The sequence below is a fragment of the Talpa occidentalis genome, unplaced genomic scaffold (genome assembly GCF_014898055.3).
Source record: "Talpa occidentalis isolate TD23 unplaced genomic scaffold, MPIMG_talOcc4v2.1 talOcc4.7, whole genome shotgun sequence".
NCBI classification, from domain to species: domain Eukaryota; kingdom Metazoa; phylum Chordata; class Mammalia; order Eulipotyphla; family Talpidae; genus Talpa; species Talpa occidentalis.
The window spans coordinates 53,254,950-53,276,524 of NW_023605083.1; the positions used below are offsets into that span (position 1 = coordinate 53,254,950).

The 21,575-nt window shown below is 37.6% G+C and overlaps 1 protein-coding gene across 1 annotated transcript in view; it reads left to right on the forward strand.

Annotated features, from left to right (window-relative positions):
* The window catches only part of NCBP1 (nuclear cap binding protein subunit 1), a 45,500-nt gene that overhangs the window by 4,821 nt on the left and 19,104 nt on the right, over nt 1–21,575 (forward strand). The window contains exons 2-10 of the mRNA XM_037494463.2: nt 4,164–4,252; nt 4,755–4,855; nt 6,726–6,882; nt 13,487–13,594; nt 13,900–14,021; nt 15,786–15,855; nt 16,310–16,525; nt 20,139–20,236; nt 20,901–20,964. Coding sequence (XP_037350360.1) covers nt 4,164–4,252; nt 4,755–4,855; nt 6,726–6,882; nt 13,487–13,594; nt 13,900–14,021; nt 15,786–15,855; nt 16,310–16,525; nt 20,139–20,236; nt 20,901–20,964 — 1,025 coding nt within the window. The remainder of the gene's footprint in view (nt 1–4,163; nt 4,253–4,754; nt 4,856–6,725; nt 6,883–13,486; nt 13,595–13,899; nt 14,022–15,785; nt 15,856–16,309; nt 16,526–20,138; nt 20,237–20,900; nt 20,965–21,575) is intronic.

The following is a 21,575-nucleotide window of genomic DNA, read 5'->3' on the forward strand; positions in this document are numbered from 1 at the left end:
CGCTGCAGTGGCTGGTGATAGCTTAATAGGGCTGTCCTTAACCCCTGCACCACCAGGGAGGCTTGAAAATCATTTTAGTTTTTTGGAGAGAGTTTAAACACCCCAAGCTTACAATCGCCAAATGCTATGTTTTGTGAGAACCACTGTGTATTCCAAACCAGATGTTCTGGAGGCAACTAAGTAATTATGAATTCTGTAAAATTAGTTCAATCCCTTTGGCTCTACAGGTCTGGAGATAAAAGTTTTATATGTAATCCTGGGTAACCCTGTATTCTATTGCAGGTTTTCATTATTAATAAAGATGCCCAGCATAGTTACAGACTCTTGCTTCCATGTTCACATGGTCTTCTAATAATCTAACTAAGGGAATTCAAAAATTGAATTTTATTTATTTATTTTTTAAAAAGTTTTATTTATTTATTTATACAAGCACTGGGTACAGTCAGAAGCGTGGGAGGGTGAAAGAATTCACCAGAGCCAGAGCAGGGAACAGAACATGCAGACCGACGAAGTACACTGCTGAGGGGAGCAGCGTGCGGCAGGAGAGGTCTGCGCGCCATGTGGGACCCTCACCCGGCGGCCGGGGATCGAACCAGCGCTGCAGAGGCTGTGGGCAGCCTCGCAGACCGGTGCTCAACCGCTGCGCCACCGGGGAGGCCCCAAAATTGAGTTTTATTGGGAGAAGAGCCAACATTGTAGCAACAGCATCATGTTCCATACTTAACACTATTATTTTAATTTTTTCAACCCTTGTGTTATTATATAAGAAGGGTATAAGGTAGGTGTGTTAGGTTTTAAACAAAATAGTAAGATAATAAACAGCAAAATCTGAAGATAGACAGTGCAATGTTCTAAGGTAAATTTTTAGTACAGCTTCAGTGAATGCCTTAATAACCAAAGGACAGACAGTGATTGGTAATGATTTCTAAATGTTAGATCCTTTTTTAAAGTGTTCTTTGAATTACATATTAGGACATAATAGGAACATAATAGGATCATTAATAAGCTAGTCAAGAGCCAGTTAAAGCAGGTGATCATAAAATATGCATCTTTTTCCTACCATTATTTGATGCAGTGCTTTGGACTTTGAGTATATATCTCTTGGTTATGATTCCTGTTGTTTGGGATAAACTGTATGTAGTGCTGCATGATCTACAGAATCAAAACAGTTAACTGTACAGTTAACACAAGAGCTCAGGCACTTGTAAAGCTAATAAGGAATCCTAATGTTGTATGCTCCCTTTCCATATTTTGAAGCTCTCTTCATAACTAATACAAAACTAATTTTGAATCGATTCTTTCCAAAGCATTCAACTTAGTCCTGTACTCATATTCTGTCTGTTTACATAATAATTTAAGTTCCATTATTAGAATAAATGAATGCTACTGGCACTAGCAGGTATAAGAACAAGCAACTGAGGATCTGTGAACAGCCAAGTTTAAAGAATGGAAGTAATGTATAACATGAATGTACAAATAGTATCCTGCTGACTGCCTGCACCTAGCACCACCCCTGCTTAGTCCACAGAAATGAACAGGACTGCTGCATTGCATATTTCCATGGGGGCACTGGTACACAAAGTTAGCATAACTAATGCGTCTTGGAGTTATTAGCAGTAGCCCTGGGAATAGATACTGTTGGTTAATCTAGCTTAGTCTGGGAAGTAGAAGGTCACCTAAGAGCTTTCACTGTGTAAAAATTAGGGCCTGTGTTCGTATGCTGTTAGTGGGAATCTAGACTTGTTCAGGCCTTATGGAAAATAATATGGCGGGTTTCTCAAAATACTAAAATTGATACACCATATAATCCATCAATTCTGTTCATGTGTATTTATTCAAAGAATATAAAAATACTAATTTGAAGGGACATTCATTCCTTTGTTCTTTACAGCACTATTTAGAATAGCCAAGTTACGGAAACAACTTAAATGCTCACTGAGAGATAAGTGGATAAAGAAGATGTATTTATACACAGTGGAATACTAAGCACTATAAGAGACAGAATGTTGCCATTTGTGACAACATGGATGGAACAGGAAGGGATTATGCTAAGCAAAAATGTTGGAAAGAAAAAGACAAATACTGCATGATTTCATTCATGTGGCATACAAAGAAATGAAACAAAGGAGACAAAACTAAACCAAGACAATACCCTAGAAATATGACTGCAGAATTGAGGCTACTAGAGGGGTAAAGGGAGGGTGAGGATCAAAAGAGGGAGAGGGCCCAGTGGTCTATGGTGCAGAATTATTTGTGCTTTGGTGATGGGTATAATATGATAACGAACATCTGAAGACATCTAAATCATTATACAGTGTTGTAAACCAATGTTACCTCAAAAAAATAATAAAGTTATTAGCATATATATTTAATAGGTGATGACTTTATTTGGCAGTTAGCTTAATATGCGTTTCCTTGATTAGTTTAGGCACCCTTTAAATTATTGCAAACTATTTTTTTGATCTTCTTAGGTTATCTGCCTACAAAGAACATTTGAATGACACAAATTTAAAATATTAAAAAAATAGATGGTTAAGAAATTGGTGCCTCTGTGACTTAGTACATAGGTATTAGTCTGTCTGAAAAGTTTTAAAACCTGAAATAATTTATCTCTTTGGTGTTGCTTTCCAATGAGAATGATCTTGATGTTGTTAGAAAACAGTGAAAATTCTTTTCCAATTTCTAAGACCCTAAAATAGCAAGATACATCATTTGCATGCTTCTTGAAATTTTTTTGTGACTTTTGACGTGTTCAAATTATGTAAAAACCAATTTAAAATAAAATACCTGTGTTGGTAAGCTGCTCATAGTTATTTGGAATTTAGAGTAAAAAGCATTTTTTCTCAGGAAAAAATATATTTTAGAATACATATTTCTCCTTATAGAAACAATCTACTTCATAAGATGTGAAATGAGAACCAATTAACATTCTCTGATTTTATGAGGGGTTTTTGAGAGAAATTTTGTAGGGGGAATGAATGCAGGAGAACTTCCTGGCTGACCTGAGGAAACACATGCTCCCCAAAGCAGAGTGTGGGGCAGAGTTATGGACAACCTGGTGACTATGTTTTGGGGATATTCCTAAAGTCATTCAGGAGGTCTTTGTCCAGATCTTAACATAGTTGGGACTTTTTTGGGTCCCTTAGGTTTGGTAGACTATGGTAACTGAACCTTTGGAATCTTTGGACTACATTACATTAGTGTAATAGTTGAGATCCTGAGAGAGTGGGATTGAGAGATAAGGTGGGATCAGGTGATGAGGTGTGGCACAAAAAAACAAAATGGGGCTTGGGTTAGGGATAGGATCCTGTCTCTGTGTGTGCTTTGGTGTTGAAGGGTAGAGGTACATGGTAGAGGTAAAAGATGGCTCTGACAGTGTGGGATTCAATGTCAAAGTGGTCTATAATTGAAAGCATCCAATGGTTGCATGACAAAATAAAAAAAGGAAAGTGGGTGGTATATTCCAGCCAGAGATGGAGGCCAGAGTGATCTAGATTTAGTGAATCTCAAAGGTGACATTGAGAAGCATCTTCCTGGCTCTAAGAACAACATGTCTGCTTCCATGGTTGCTCTAACACACTCCTTGGAGAAGGAATCTTGATGTAATTGGTCTAGAAAACTGTACACCAAAGTAGGGCCTGCGGTAGAAAAGTGTGTGTGTGTAATTTTACCTTTTGTCCCTCTTCATCCATTTCTTCTACCTCCAGACCTTGCCTCTGGCAACCACCAATCTGTTCTCAGCATCCATAACTTGATGTTTTTTGTTTTTTAAGAGTCCACATAAAAGATCATACTGCATTCGTTTTTTTCCTGAGTTTTAAGGTTTTAAGTCTTAATGTTTTGATTCTTTGATCCATTTGTGTTAATTTTTGAGTTTGGTTTAAGATAATGGTCCAGTTTCATTCTTTTGCATGGGGCTATCCAATTTTCCTAGCACCATTTGTTGAAAAGACTGTCCTTTCCCCATCATATATTCTTGGCTCCTTTGTTGTAAATTAATTGACCCTGTAGTGGATTTATGTCTATCCTTTCTATTCTGTCCCTTTGGTCTATGTCTTTTTTTTTTTTTGCCATTGTCATATTGTTTTAATTACTGTAGCTTGGCAAAACTTAGGATAGTGGGTTCATTGTGTAATGTTAATTTTTTTACATTGTTAAAACAGGAGGACAACCTCACAAAAGGAGAAAGACCTCTGATGCCAATGAAACTGAAGATCATTTGGAATCTTTAATATGCAAAGTAGGGGAAAAGGTGAGCACCACAATTGGCACTGGCTGTGAAGGGATTAACATTGTAGGTGACTGCTTTAAGTTCTGTAGCTAGAAATGCCATAATCTGAGTTTTAGGCAAAGCTTGTATTGCCATGCATCTATGTCCAAAAGGAAAACCAGATTAAACCCCTGGATTTCAGATAATTGAGCGTTAAATATTTGTATTAACTTTCATAGACTGGTGAGTCCTAGACAAGACCTTAAGGAATAGTCCATTCCGTTTGTAAGTGAGGAAAGAAACAAATCCTGTATACTTAAGGTACTTTACGCAGAGTCATGTAGTGAGTGAGTGAGTAAGTGAGTGAGAGAGATGGGATGGAGCTTGTATTGTCCTCCATTTCTAATACTTAGTCTGCTGTCTCAGAATGCTTATTTTAAAAATTTCATTTGCTTGCTTCATTAATTTTTTATAACCACATCGAAAAGTTTAGCTTGCTAATTGCTGAGTATTTGATGGATATTTCATATGCTACCCTCTACAGAGTGCCTGCTCTTTGGAGAGCAACCTGGAAGGCTTGGCTGGTGTTTTGGAAGCTGATCTTCCTAACTACAAGAGCAAGATCTTAAGGCTTCTTTGTACAGTGTATGTATGCAAAAGATATATGAATCCAGGTGATAATGTATTATCTACTCTTACCTGCTTTGGAAAATGTTCAAAAGATGTGTTTGTGTTCCATATAGCATCAGCTTTCATTCTGTTGGGAAATTTGCACAAGTGAATGACCTTTGGTGAACTCCTTTTCTTAGAGATGAATAGAACAAAAAATTGACTATTATGTTTTATTTCTTTTTTATATTAATTTTTTTCTTACATCATAGTAGTGTTTTACTTATATGTAATGGAATTATTTAACTATTTCTTAGTGATCCATTCAACTACTATTTAGTGAGAATGTAGACACTTTAACAATCAGATTTTTTTAAAGCATGTACACTTAAATATGAGTTTGACTTTTTTTTTTTTTTTTTTTTTAAGACGAGTAGTGCCAAACAAATTTGAGAACTGGTTGCTTGTAATAGCCCTTTTTAGATGACAAAAAATGCTTTTGACGCTTTCATAGGCATACTTTTTGAGTTAGGTTATCTAGAACAACTATTAGTATTTCATTTTTCTGAGGGAATTAAAAGGGAAAAGTCTCACACTGAAGTAATGAAACAATCTCTCCCAGTGTTGGAATTAACAATCTAGATTTTTCTCCCTTAGATAGACATCGGCCACTCTGAATTGTTTGCCTTGCAAAGAAATAGCTATGACTTCTGAATAAAGGGATATTTGTAGTTTACATGAAATTATAATCTATGAGGTACTTTTATAAAGATAACTAATTGTCATTTCAATTTTTTAAATTTCTAATGATTACAGCTCATTTTTGCAATTTAAAAATATATACACAAAGCAGTGAATTTCATTTTAACCTCAGAAAGTGCAAATAGTTTATGTGACAGTCATTAAAAGGAATCAAATTAATATTCAGGAACACATCCTTAGATAAGAAAAATCATTTTGCTATAGTTGTCTATCCATAACGTGTTCTGTTTAAAAATATTTCTTAGAATTGAATATCATTTATGCTTAAACTCTGATAGAAGCTGTGGCTTTTGGGTGGGAGTAGGGGCCTCACAGAGCCCTGACACTCTGCTGGGACCTTTGGGAAACACAAAAAGAGAGTCTGAATTGTCATGAGCTACTATTTGCTTTTTTTCTTAAGACAAAGACTGCCCAAATTAGCAAGTAATATTTGCTTTTTCCTAAAGTGTATTGCTGTAATCCTCTTCGCTGTTTATCAAGTTTATTAATATACTGGTATAAGCAAACTAGAATGTAAAGAAACCTCGCTGTGCCATGCTAAGAATTCAACAGTTTAACTGATAGGGATTTAGTTGAAACTGGTTTTGATTCTGAATTTTTTCTAAACAACTAGAATAGTGTTTCTCAAAGTGGAACTGTGCTCCCATGACATTTGGTTAGCTGAGTTTAGTAATGCTGAAGGCTGCATCCCCGCCTTTTAATGATTCTGCATTAAAGAAACTTGTTTCACCCAGCATTTCCCAGATATTTTACCATGAAAACATTTTCTGTAGAATTGATGTTCAATTCCACCAAACACACACTGGCTTTATTTCGCACAAACTGTATTTATTTCAATTTGTTAGCTTCACAATTAGTTGTTTTTGTTTGTTTGTTTGTTTGTTTGTTTTTTTTTGCTTTTACTCTTGAGTTAACCAGGATTGAATTGAAAGATTGTCTGCAACTATTCTTGATGACATTTGTGCCTTTTCTGAAGTAGTTTTAAAAACATACTGCTTAAAAATAGTAATCCTGTTTCAAAGTTAAATAGTTAATAAAAGGTTTATATGGTTTAAAATTCAGCTACTTAATGCTATTGTTTTGGGTTTTGTGTGTGTGTGTCTCTGTGTTTTTTTGTTTTTGCTGTATTGGGTTCTCAAATCAGTGCACGTCTATTACCTGAGAAGTTGACAATTTATACAACATTAGTTGGACTCCTCAATGCTAGAAATTACAACTTCGGTGGAGAATTTGTAGAAGCCATGATTCGTCAACTTAAAGAATCATTGAAAGCAAACAATTATAATGAAGCTGTATATTTGGTAAGTTTTTATTTGCTTTGTGTATTATGACTTAATATTGGGATAGAAGGAAGAGGTGAGCTACAACCAAATAATTTATCCTTTAATTGAAATACACTTCCTTACCACAGAGATTCATTTCCAGATTTCACTGTCAATCCTAGTTGATCTCACTGCAGAATGGAATTCATATTACTTGGCTTCTGCAGCACTACTCTTTGGGGAACCTCCTGCTGCCACCTGCCTTCTATTCTTCAGTCTCCTTTATTTGGTCATCCTCCTTTGCCTCTTAAATTTTTGTGTTTCCCACGATTCTATCCTCATTTCACTTTTCTTTAACCACTCTTTTTTTTTTTCTTTAAGAACAAATTTTATTTTATTTTAAATTTATTTTTATATTCCCCATGCAATTGCAACCCCCTTATTGTGACCCCAAGCCCTCCTTTCCCCGCCCCCCACCCCCCATAGAGTGTCTCTGGTTCATAGTTGTTTGTTGATTTTGATATTTTCTTTCATATAGTTATTCATTTTCCTGGTCCCTTATTTAAGTTTTCTAGATTCCTGCTATGAGTGAGACCATCTGGTATTTTTCTTTTTCTTTCTGGCTTATTTCGCTGAGCATGATCCCTTCCAGCGCCATCCATGTTGCTGCAAATTGCATGTGTTGATCTTTTTTGAATGCTGAGTAATATTCCATGGTATATATGTACCACATCTTCTTGATCCAGTCATCTATTTTTGGACATTTGGGTTGTTTCCAAAGCTTAGCTATTGTAAACAGTGCTGTTATAATCATAGGGGTGCAGGTGCTCTTTGGAATTAATGTTTCTGTGTCCTTTGGGTAAATACCTAGGAGTGGAATTGCTGGATCATATGGAAGCTCTATGTTTAGTAGGTCAAGAAATCTCCACACAGCTCTCCATAGTGGTTGGACCAGTTTGTACTCCCACCAACAGTGCAGGAGAGTTTCTTTTTCTCCACAACCTCGCCAGCATTTGTTGTTGCTAGTTTTTTTAATATGTGCCATTCTCACTGTTGTAAGATGGTATCTCATTGTAGTTTTGATTTGCATTTCCCTGATTACAAATGATGTTGAACATTTTTTCATATGCCTGTTGGCCATTTGCATTTCCTCTTCAGGGAAGTTTCTTTTTAGCTCTTCTGCCCATTTTTTGACTGGATGATTTTCTTTGTTTTTGTTGAGTCTCATCAGCTCTTTGTAGATTTTTGTGATCAGTCCTTTATCATTAGTGTTGTGTGCAAAAATGTTCTCCCAGTTGGTGGGGTTTCTCTCTGTTTTTGTTATTGTCTCTTTTGCTGTGCAGAAGCTCTTTAATTTGATGTAGTCCCAGCTGTTGATCTTTGCCTTCACTATCACTGCTTTGGGTGATGTGTCTGTAAAGATGTCTTTGATGTGCATGTCATGTAGTGTTTCGCCTATATTTCCTTCTATGTATTTTATGGTTTCGGTCTTATGTCTAGTTGTTTAATCCATTTTGAGTTGGTTTTTGTGCATGGTGTTAGGTAGTAGTCAAACTTCATTCTTTTGCATGTAGTGACCCAGTTTTCCCAGCACCATTTATTGAACAAACTTTCTTTGCTCCAGTGCATATTCTTTGCTCCTTTGTCAAAGATTAGTTGACCATAAATCTGTGGGTTTATTTCTGGATTTTCTATTCGATTCCATTGGTCTGTGTGTCTTTTCTTGTTCCAATACCATGCAGTTTTAATGATTATGGCTTTGTAGTATAGTTTGAAGTCTGGGCGTGTGATGCCTCCATTCCCTTCTTTTTTTTTTTCAGGAGAGCTTTTGGCCTGCAGTTTTCTTTTTTTGTGTTGTCCTTGTTCGGTATTGGTATTAGTGTAATGTTGGCTTCATAGAACGTGCTTGGTATTGTCCCTTCCTTCTCAATTTTTTGGAAGAGTTTGTGAAGGATAGGCACTAATTCGTCTCTGAATGTTTGGTAGAATTCATTTGTAAATCCATCAGGTCCTGGGCTTTTGTTTTTGGGGAGGTTTTTGATTACCATTTCAATTTCACTGCTTGTAATTGGTCTGTTTAGGTGTTCTATTTCTTCTTTATCTAGCTTTGGGTGATTGTAGAGTTGTAGGAATTTGTCCATCTCCTCTAGATTGTTGAACTTGATTCCATATAACTGTTCATAGTAGTTTCTGATTATTTTGATTTCTGCTGTGTCCGTTGTGATTTCTCCTCTTTCATTTATGATACTGTTTATTTGTGCTTTCTCCCTTTTTTCGTTTGTGAGCCTGGCTAGGGGTTTGTCTATTTTATTTATTTTTTCGAAGAACCAGCTCTCAGTTTCACTGATCTTTTGGATTATTTTTTTAGTTTCGATTTCATTTATTTCTGTTTTGGTTTTTATTATTTCTTTTCTCCTACTGGTTTTGGGGTTTTTTGTTGTTCTTTTTCTAGATCTTTGAGCTTCGAGATTAGGTTGTTTCTTTGAGTTCTTTCTTGTTCTTGATGTGAGCGTCTATTGCTATATATTTTCCTCTTATTACTGCTTTTGCTGCATCCCATACATTTAGGAAATTGGTGTCCTCCTTGTCATCAATTCAAAGAATTTTTTCATTTCTTCTTTGATCTCCTCTTACTGTATTTTTCCTTTCATCGGGGAAGTTTGGTGTTCTTCTTGCTTCTTGTATATCTATTTTCAGCTCCTTCTTCACGTTTGGGAAGTTCTCTTCAATTATTTCCTTGAATATTTTCTCTGTTCCTAGGTCTCTCTCCTCTCCTTCTGGGATTCCTATAACTCTTATATTTTCTTTCCTCATGGACTTAGATAGTTCCCAAAGTCTTTCTTCAGTCTTTTTCATTCGTACTTCTCTTTCCTTTTCTGTTTTGGTTCTTTTTATTTCTGTGTCTTCCAGAGTGCTTATTCATTCTTCCATTTCCTCTATTCTGTTATCACTGCTTTTCCCAGCATTCTTTAGCTCTTCTGTTAATCCTTTGATCTCCTGCATTTCCTTCATTTCCCTTCATTTTAGGGACTCAATTTCGTTCTTCTGAGCATTGTTTTCCTTAATGACTTCCATCGGTTTTTTCATCACAGCAATTTTAAATTCTTTTTCTGGAAGGTTCAGAAGTTCTTCCAAGTCAAAGTAGTTGCAAGCTGGTGGGTGGGTTTTTTTTTGTTTGTTTTTTTTTTTGTGGTGTGTCTTTTTTCTGAGGTGTTGCTACTTTGCTTGTAGTTTTTCTTTTCCCTGCTGCCTGTCTTCTAATTTGCCTTATGCATTGGGACACTGTCCCTCTGTTACTGGCGGGCATCTTTTAGTGTGTTCTTTCGGGAGTTTCAGAAACTGGCAATCCAAATGAGTCAAAAACTGTTATGCTGGAAGTCTAGTGAGGCAGTGGTACTTTGAGTATGTTAATGGTCACTGTCACAGAATCTCTCCTTCTGTGTTTCGTTACAAAGGTTAGTCTTGAAACCCCATAGACTTCCCTGGACGTGGGTCAGTTGGATTGCACTCTGGGTTCCAAATCTCTGGATCCTCCTCTGTGCTCCGACTTCCTGCCAGGTGGGACCGGGCTTGTGGGGGCCTTCAGCTCACCTCTGACTGTGCAGGGAACCTTCTCCCTCTGTCTCCACGGGGAGCCTTCTGCCAGATTCAAGCAGTCTTTATTGAAGAAAGGTCCCTGTTCTAAAATGGCGCTTTGGAGACAGGCACACTCTTCCGCGGGCCTGGTCTGCCCCAATCGTGGGTGCCCGCTCCCCCTCTGGGTTCAGACTGCTGGCCTGAAGGGGCCTGGCATGGGCGAACTTCCCAGCTCACCTCTTGCTCCTTCGGGAGCCTTCTGTTGGTTTCAGGCAGTCTTTATTGAAGAAGAGTCCCTATTCTAAAATGGTGATTCAGGGACAGGCACACTCTTCCGCGCACCCTGTCTGCCCTGGCCATGGGTGCCCGCTTCCCCTCTGGGCTCGGACTGCTGGTCAGAAGGGGCCTGGCTTGGGCCAACTTCCTAGCTCACCTCTGACTCCTCTGGGAGCCTTCTGCCAGTTTCAAGCAGTCTTTACTGAAGAAAGGTCCCTATTCTATGGGGTGTTGGTGATTTTTTTCTGGTCGCTAGGTGGCATCAGAGATCTCTCCTAGTGTCCTTGGGGAGCTGTTTTTTTTTACCTCATGGGACAGGGAACAGTGGGAGTGGTGGGGAAAGTCTCAAAGGCTTTGGGGTGCTGTGTCTGCCTTGTGCCCCACCATCGTGGGGATCCCATGCCCCGAATTTCATGCCCTGGGTCTCAGTTTTAAAGCCCTCAGGTCCAGGACGTGAGCTGTAGCCCAGTTCAGTGTCCGCAGAAATGGCGCCTTTTGCTCCCCGCTCCTGTGTCCTGGCGACTGGTTTCTGATTACTCAGTGAGGGACATTTACCTCAGTGAGGGGCCCCGCGCGTCTCCCTGCAAGCCTAGGTCGCAGGCGAGGGGACCTGGGCAGCCGCAATCCGTGTATCATTTTCAAGTGCGCTACTTTTCCACACAAGCTTACCGGCTGGCCTGGGGCTGTTTGTAGGTCTCCGGGAGTCTTTGTTTTTCTTTAATGGCACCTGGAGCCGTTCGCTCACCTCCCCGGCGAATCCTGCAGGGTTCTCCACAGCTCCAGTTCATGGGGTATGGTGGCTGAAATAGTTACTTTCCACTCACAGCCCCGCTTGATGCGTAGTTTGTTCTTGTTGGTTGTTTTAGTTTGTTTTTCCTCCTTTCTGTTGGTCGGGAAGTTCTTAACCACTCTTTCCTAAAACATTCTCGTTTGTTCTTCCAGCTTTACAAGCTACCTTTATTTTGATGACCCCCATTTCTGCCCTTCATAATCTACATTTGTATCTCCTACATTTGTATCACCTTTTTACTGAGCTCAGGCCTATGTTTGAAACACTACCCAGGTAACCTTAAGGTGTCTTGCCTAGAAATCCCTTACATTACTTTACCTCCTTTCCTCTGTCTTTTCCCCAATCCCACACAGTAGCTACTTTCTACTGGATAACCCATCCAGAAACTTGAGCATTCTTTTTTATCTCCCCTATTACCCCCTCATATTTTAAGCAGTCTTAGATCTTAAAAGTTCTGTTTCTTGAGTCCATCCCTTTTCCTTTGTCTTCAGAGCCTCTGGCATTGTTCGTGCCTTCATCTTTATGTCTTAACAGCCTCTTAATTGACCTTTCAGCATCCAGATTCTCTCTCTTTCACTTTATTTTCTAATAGCACCCGAGTGTTCTTTCTATAAACCTATGAACTCTGCCATGTTGGTTATGGCAGAAACCTCAGTTCCTTCCCATTGTCAGAGTAGATGTTCTTAAAAGCATAGGGCAACAGATGATTCACTGGGTTGCTGGAAGTAAATGTCAGAATACTTATTTATTAACCGGAAAGGGAATTAATACTTCGGTTGATGGATCTCCCTCGTGGTACAAGAGGTTAAGCACACACTGTGAAGCTAGCAGCAGCCTCTGCAGCACAAGTTCAATCCCCAACCAGGAAACTACCCACATGGCGCAGCAGACTTTTCCTGTCTCGCGTGCTGCTCCCCTCAGCAGTGTATTTCAGTCAGTCTGCCTGTTCTGCTCCCTACTCTGTCTCTGGTGAATCCTCTCACCCCCCACATCTCTGGCCTGTATCCCAGTTCTTATGTGCATAAATAAATAAATCTTTTAAAAAAAATAGTTCAGTTGATAGTGGTCTGCTGTATGTAATAAATATAGATGTGCTGGAGATGTGTGATCAGATTCTTTTTTTTACTGAATATATAATCAAAACAGTTTGGATATTTATCAGGCTGCAAGATTCAATTCAGACTCCTTAGCCTGATCCTGTATGTTAGCCTCAATCTGTTTCTCTATCCTCACCTCCCATATATCCTCTAGCTATATAAAAATTACTTGCAGATGTAGACATACCTTGTTTTGAGCCCTGTGCCTAGAATATACTCCTTACCCTCTACTAACGAATTATTTTACTTGTCCTTTATGACCTAGCCCAACTATTGGCTCTTTTATGTTTTCCCCTAGCCTTGTCCTGTTCCTAGAGTTTATTTATCTTTTAACTGTACTTGTCTCATTAGACTCTGAGTTCCCATCTGATAGAGACTTTCTCCAATAAATGTATGTTTAGAAATTTGTTTCTGTAGTCCATTGTTTTTCACAGTCAAACAAAAAAAAAAAATTAAAGGCTTACATATCTAGAATATTACAGGTTAGGTTCTTAATGTAGTGTAGAATAGAAACCTGTAAGTCCACAGATTCTTATTCCGTGTACCATCTCCATCTCTATGACTACTACTCAACTCTGCTGTGGAGCATAAAAAGCAGCCATAGACAGTATATAAGTGAGTGAGCATGGCTGTGTTCCTGTAAAAGTTTGTTTATGGACTGAAATTTGATTTCAGGTTATTTGTATGTATCAGAAAATACTGCTTTGATTTTTTTTTCTTTTACCCCCAGCCTTTAAAAATCTAAAAATCATTCTTAGTTCATAGAGTATGCAAAATAGGTCATGGGCTACATTTTACTCTTGGGCTTTTGTTTTTCAGACTTGGGGTTTCTACCATTAGATTACTTGTTTTGTAATTATTACAAAGGACATTTAGATTTAATAGAAATTGTTTTCCACAACAGGTCCGTTTTTTATCTGATCTTGTGAACTGTCATGTCATTGCTGCCCCATCAATGGTTGCTATGTTTGAAAATTTTGTAAATGTAACTCAGGAAGAAGATGTGCCTCAGGTAAGAAAACCACTTATACTGAACCTTGTCGCTCTAGTACCAGGAGTTTTTTACTGGTAACCATTTAGTAATAAACCCCAAAAGATAATAGCCTATTATCACATTCTAAATTCTTAATGTGTAAAATAAGTCAGCTGGAATATTGGTGGGTTCAACTGACATTTTTATGTTAATTCAAATGATCTGTCTAGTAAGTTTAAAACTGATCAGTAGAAATGCTCTGAATGATGCGGTTTTACCTAAGCCCTTCTACAGTAGGCTATCAAGAATAAATACAATAAACTTACCTTCTTAAAAATTCTTAGGTGCGACGGGATTGGTACGTGTATGCGTTTCTATCATCTTTGCCCTGGGTTGGAAAGGAGTTGTATGAAAAAAAAGATGCAGAAATGGACCGCATCTTTGCCAACACTGAAAGCTATCTTAAGTAAGGTCATAGCTCATGTTACTCTTCATTATTTAGGTGAATGTTATCTTACTGATACAATAAATGTGTTATGTTTTGTCCATTAGTAATACTATTTGAGTTTTATTTCTTAAAATTCAGCTGTAAAGTTCTCTAAGGCTTTCTGTAGGTACTTACACCTCTGCTATTGTAACTTATTGAGACTTCAGAGTAATTATACTTTACTTTGCCAATGCAAATGAGTTGGTAACATAGCTTCTTTTAAGTTGCTTTTGCCTGTTTGCAAAAGCATAAAACATCTAACATAATGGTTCTCAAATATCAGTATGCATAAGAATCAGTTGTGGTGCTTAAATATTCTCAAACCCCAAAACCTCCAGGCCTACAAATTGTGGTATTTGAGAAGGAGGCTTGGGCACATAGTCCACAAGTGGAGAACTATTATCCGGCACATACAGTATATCTATTTCATATAAGTTAGTCTTGAACCAAGTCCTTTAGACAGTGTTCCTTAATCGTCCACCCACCCTACATTTCATTTATGCCCATTCCTACATTTCAGCTATACTTTTCACTTAAAATAGTCCCATTTCCTCCTATTACCCACTTTTCCAAGACAATGTGAAAAGCTTGACTTGCCTTATTACATGTAATATTAATAACATTCCTTGTTCCTAAACTTTAGTCTCTCAGCAGTGTGGTGATAGTTTTGTGACTCCATAAGTTTTTTCAGATTAATTTTATGTTCCCGTTTCTGTCTATTAATAGGAACTTCTATGGATATTGTTAATATCTTCTTAGTTACAAATAAAGCTAAAAGCAATCTAAACCAAAAAATCTGCTTTTTCTTTATGTTAAGCTACCTTTAAGGGTTGTTTTTATAGTTATTGTAGGTGTTTATACTTAAATGTAGATGTTTGGAAAAGAATGAAAATAAGAGTATGAGCATTATAGCATGTAAGTATATGGCCTCTCTTTCCCCTCCCCTTTTTTTCCACAAATGGTATTCCAGAATACACGGTGTTCTTAAGTTGCTTTTGCCCCTTACTATATCTTTTTTTTTTTTTTTTTTTAACATAAAAGTAAATAGTTCTTATGGTGCCGCCACAGTGGCCTAGGGGTTAAGTCTCAGTGCTATCACCGCTATGGCCTGAGTTTGATTCCTGGCTAGGGAGCTAACCCACATATGGTGCAGCAGACCTCTCCTGTCTCACCACTGCTCCCCTTGGCAGTGTATTTCAGTAGATCTGCCTGTTCTGCTCCTGCACCTCTGACCTACACCCACTTCTTTTCAAAATTTTTTTTTTTTTAAAGTATATAACTGTACCTTGTTCTTTTTAATAGCTGCATTGTATTTCACTCTTCTAATGTACCACATTTTCTTAGATCCCTTGTAGGCAGACATTTTGGTTATTTCCAGTCTTTTGCTGTCATGTTTCAGTGAATTTCTTTTGTGTACATGTGCAAATATAATTGTGGTGAGTGTGAACTCTTAGAAGTGGCATTGCTGGGTTGAAGTATCTTAATTTTAATAGATTTATTCAAATTGCCTTCCATGTCTCTTCTAAAGAGATATGAATTAGCTCCTTTGCCAGCAATATTTGAAGCAGCATATTTTCCCACATTTTGGCAACATAGAACATTATCAAAAATTTTGAGAGCTCCCAATCTGATAAGTAAAAATGTCATTTCACTGCCTTAATTTTATTTTGTTAATTATGAAAGCAAATGAACTTCTTTTCATGTTTTTAAAATCCTAAGTGTAAATTTCATTTTTATCTTTAGAAGACGACAGAAGACTCACATGCCCATGTTACAAGTATGGACTGCTGAGAAACCACATCCCCAAGAAGAGGTAAATTGATTTCAGCTTTTTGTGATACAAGCACAGTCCACTCTTGTGACATACTGAAATCATTCCATCTATAGAATTTAACTAGGTTTTCACATTTTATGTAAAGATCCAGCTCCTCATAACTATAGGCAATATATATAGTAAATTTTTAAATAAATGTTAGTATGTAATTGAAACACTCCCTATTCTGTGGGATTCCATATATCATAGAGTTTACACATTTTTATTTAAATACCCAATTTGGAAAATGTTAAGGTAAGAGCCTCAGAAAGACAGGTTTTATAAAGCAGGTAATTGAAATGTTAGCACAGTTCCTCTGTACTATATTTAATTCAGGTTAGCTTGCTTTTGTAGCTTGTCTTTTAGAAGATAATGATTTTTGGTTTTGTCCAGTCAAAATGTTAATTCTAACCTCCAAATATGTATTAATTGTTAAAAATTAAACTGTCTTTAGTATTTAGATTGCCTGTGGGCCCAGATTCAGAAATTGAAAAAGGATCGCTGGCAGGAGCGGCACATCTTAAGACCTTATCTTGCCTTTGACAGCATCCTGTGTGAAGCACTACAGCACAATCTGCCTCCTTTCACACCACCTCCCCACACTGAAGATTCAGTGTACCCAATGCCTAGGGTCATCTTCAGAATGTTTGATTATACAGATGATCCTGAGGTATGTAACCAAAAAAAGGGCCTGTGTTGCTTTGTATTTGTGGTTTAATCGTGTTTGAATTTTGCCAGTGACACATTCTAATTTTGAATTGCTTATTACTTAAGATCAATGGCCACTGCCATTGGCAGTGGCATATTGAAAGCGCTCATTGGTTTGGTGAATGATACTTGCCTTGTTATGCAAGAATTATTATTTAGCTTGTATGAGTAGATTTTTAAGGTGCAGCAAAGTCTGCAATTTAAGAGTGTAAGCTAGAGAACCAGATTTTGTTGGATTTTAATCCTGGTTTATTCAGATCTTATCTATGTGATCTTGGTTGAGTCATTTATTCTCTCTGTACCTTAGTTTCCTGGTGAAATAGGTAATAGATGTACCTCATAAAGTTGTTATGGGGGTTAAATTATTAACAAAAATATATGGGACAGTATTCAACATGTGATGAGGGTGTACTAACTTTGGCTATTAATAAGGCTATTTTTGAAGACAAATAGCCAGTTTTAGATTGTTCTCTCTCTAACCTTCATGACTTGTCTTATTACTCATATTATGTAATTATTTCTTAAAATATACTCTTGAAGAAAATCAAAGATTAATATAACTATCATTTCTGAAAATATGTATTGTGTATTATATGAAGACAAGTTGTGGCAGTCATTACACTCTATGAATTAAAAAATAATTTTTATATTAACATTTGCTATAAAAATTTACAGTTTAACTATGCTTTGTTTGACATATTTTTATTTATTTTATGCCTTTGCATTTGAAGAGCTGTCTTAACTCTTAAATTTAATAGCCAAGCAGCAAGCACAGTGATTATTGGATTGTTCTGAATGGAAACTCCTATTACTAAAGTACTGTCTGTTATCTGTCACATAGTACATCACAGTCAGCATAGAGGAGAGTTTCTGAACCTCAGCAAAACTGACATTTCAGACTGGATAATTTGTCATTGTGAGGGGCTGTCTTGTGAATTGTAGGATGCTTAACAGCCTCCCTGACCTTTTCTCTCTACCACCTGGACACTAAATATCAACTCTGATAACCAAAAGTCTCCAGAGATTGCTAGATGTCCCCTTAGGGGCAAAAGTGGCCCCAGTTGAGAACCAATAACATAGGAATCAATATTATCACTTAAGGTCAAATATAAGGGTGTTTTTCTTATCTTCTCTTTTCTGTCCTGCTATAAATTGCATATGACTAGTGAAAATTCAGTGTTAGTATATATGTAATCTATCTCAGTGTAAAAAATTGTCAGATACTTGGTTATATATACAAAACTATCAATTTGTTATATATTTTATTCCATATAGAGTAAAATATTTTCAATCAACATTATATAATGGCATAATTAGGTATATCTAACTAAAAGTTTACTCTTTTTTAAAATTTTTATTTTTTTTTTTTAAGATTTATTTATTTGGGCCTCCCCGGTGGTGCAGCGGTTGAGCGCTGGGTTGCGAAGCTGCCCGCAGCCTCTGCAGCACCGGTTCGATCCCCGGCTGCTCCCCGGCCACCAGAGGAGAGTCCCACATGGCGCGCAGACCTCTCCTGCCGCCCGCTGCTCCCCTCAGCAGTGTACTTCGGTCCTTCTGCCTGCTCTGCTCCCTGCTCTGGCTCTGGTGAATTCTCTCACCCTCCCGCGCTTCTGACTGTACCCAGTGCTTGTATAAATAAATAAATCTTAAAAAAAAAAAAAAAAGAATTTAAGATTTATTTATTTATACAAGCACTGGGGTACAGGCCAGAGGCATGGGAGGGTGAGAGAATTCACCAGAGACAGAGCAGGGAGCAGAACAGGCAGAATGACTGATACACTGCTGAGGGGAGCAGTGGGCAGGACAGGAGAGGTCTACCTCGCCATGTGGGAATCTCCCTGGCCGGCGAGGAATCAAACCAGTGCTGCAGAGGCTTCAGACAGCTTCGCAGTGCTGCGCTCAATCCACTGCACCACTGGGAAGGCCCTAAAAGTTTGATTTACTTTTAAGACGGCTAAAATCTTTGTGATTGGGTATTTATCTGGACCTTAATTTTTTTTTCTCCTTTACTATTTATATTTAATTGATATCCATCATCCTTTGTCAGAAGCACATAAATATGCAAAATATCTATGCCCTTCAAAAGGATTTGGTTTTTTTGAACCTGCCTTTGAAAAGATGTTTATTTTAAAAACAAATTATAGAGAAGATTAAAGTAAAAGTTACCATTAAAAGTCTACAATAATTAATAAAAACAAACTCTCTAAACATGTTGGCTATTCATATACTCTTTTTTTTTTTTTTAAAGATTTATTTATGCATACAAGAACCTGAGTACAGGTCAGAGGTGGCGGGGGTTGGCAGGGGTAGGGGGGGTGGGGGCGGGGGCGGACGGTGAGAGGATTCATCAGAGACAGAGTGCGGAACAGAGTGGGCAGACCGACCTAGATACACTGCTGAGGGGAGCAGCAGGCAAGTCAGGAGAGGTCTGCTGTGCCATGTGGGTATCTCCCTGGCCAGGGATTGAACTTGTGCTGCAGTGGTTACAGATTGCCTCATAGGTTGCATCTTAACCTTGTGCCACCAGGGAGGCCTATTCATATACTCTGAAAAATTAATATCATGTAGATAATGTTTTTTGACCTTTTTTTTCAAGTGTAGATACCACTCAAAGCAGATTTTTCCTTGTCTTTATAGTGTTTGAAATAAAATTTTTCCCTCCATGTTTTATTGTTGAAGGAATCCACTTTCATAGTTTAAAAAAATAAATTAGGCCTCCCCTGATGGCACAGGCGGTTGAGCACCGTGCTTTGAAGCTGTCCACAGCCTCTGCAGCGCTGGTTCAATCCCAGCCAGCAGCAAGGATCCCACATGGCACTGCAGACCTCTCCTGTCGCACCCACTACTCCCCTCAGCAGTGTATTTCTGCCTGTTCTGCTCCCCACTCTGTCTGGTGAATCCTCTCACCCTCCCATGAATCTGGCCTGTACCCTGGTTCTTGTATAAATAAATAAATAAATCTTTAACAAATAAATAAATAAATTGACTATATAGGGTTAATAATATAAAAAATTCATTCAGTTTTATGTAAGAATTGATGTAGGCACTATATGTGAGGTGTAGGGAGATAATATGGTATATCAGTTGTAGCAAAAGTAACACTGCAGCTGATATAATTCTGTTGTAGATATCTTTGAACCTAACAGTAAAATTTGCTAAAATACAGAGCTTTCATTCTTCTGGTTTTATTCCTACCACCCAGTATATTGTCTGCAACATGATAGGCTTTCAGATACCTACTGAATGAGTAAAAGAAAATACTTTTCTTAGGTGTGTAATATGTACATTGGACTTTATTTAAGAAAATTATTATTATTTGCATAGAAGAACTGGGGTGCAGGCCAGAGGTGCGGTGGGTAAGAGGATTCGCCAGAGACAGAGTGGGGAGCAGAGTAGGAGGATCTACTGAAATACACTGCTAAGGAGAGTGGCGGGCAAGGCAGGAGAGGTCTGCTGTGCCATATGTGGGTTAGCTCCCTGGCCGGGAATGGAACTCAGACTGTAGAGGTGACAGCACTGAGACTTTACCCCTAGGCCATCAGGGAGGCCCACTGTACATTTGACTTTCTTTCTAGGGTCCTGTAATGCCAGGGAGTCATTCAGTGGAGAGATTTGTAATAGAAGAGAATCTTCACTGCATAATTAAGTCCCACTGGAAAGAAAGGAAGACTTGGTAAGATTCTTTTCATGGTGGGGAGAAAAGGCAGCAGTTTTGTTAATTTCTGGTAAGAACAAAATATGTTAAAGAATGTTAAGAAAAATCTTTTGGACTTCCTAATGTTCTGTGTTGCTAAGCCCAATCTAAAAACACTTGCTTTGCTTTCTCAAGGCCTTTTGCCTTCAGATAGTACTTTTTTGGTTGCTAGTTTATATCAATGTGCATGTAATGCCATTTTTTAAAATTGATATTTGCTATATGCGATGAAGAAGTTAACTTAAATGGCAAGCTACTTTGGGTTTGAATGTTATGGGCATAAATGCATACTAGTGGTTTTGCTTGTTTTCTAGCATTTAGATGTCCAAACTTAGGGAAAGTTTATTTTTTAATATTTTCTGAAACCTTTGAATGTTTTGGTTTGGATTTTAAAATAGAAAGAAATATAATATATTGGGAGTGGTCTGCCCTGTTAAAATTTACTCAGTGGATCTGAATATATTTCCTTGGTATTGCAAATATATTTTCTGAAGAGTTTTTCTGGTTTCAGATAAAATAATTTGTGCTGAAATTTAGAATATTTTTGAACAGATTTCCTTATATTTAAATAGTGCTTTTGAAATGGCTTGTTTTTTCATCTATCTTTGTATACTAATTAAACTCAAATTATACTTTTTTACAGTGCTGCACAGCTAGTGAGCTATCCAGGGAAGAACAAGATCCCCTTGAACTACCACATAGTTGAGGTATGCATTTCATATGAAGTTTCTTCCCAAGTTTCAGAATCTTTCTGTTGACTGTAAAGTATAATCTACTCTTGGCTTATTTTTTTTTTTTTTCTTACTACTTGTCAGGTACTGAAAATTAACAGAGGAGCGAGGAATTGCTGTCAGTATTGGTGCTCTGTTAGCCATGTTAGTAAGGAGAAAAGAGGAGGTTGAGACCAGTAGCCAAGTGGAATTTTGAGTTGCCTATAAATTATTTATGTAGTATATCTTCATTCATGGATAGTTATCATTGATAATGTAAGTTACTTCTAGCTCTGTCAATACATTGTCCACTTAACAGCTGTATAAGTGGCTTAAATACACTAAAATATGTGTTCCTTTAGGCAGATAACCTATCTTTAACTGTGTTTATCTGACCTCTTACCATGAGCATACATGTGACTAGTTTATTCCCCATATTCCAAGGAAAGGATAAATGTGAATCCTTATTATCCTTAGAAATCAAAAAGAGACAACCAGTTTGGAAGTAGGAAGAATAGTAAATGTTTATGATTAAGTTATATAGAAGGATGATATTAGTAATTATAGTTGAACACCTTAGAAATTTGTGTCCTGAAAAACAGTGCTTT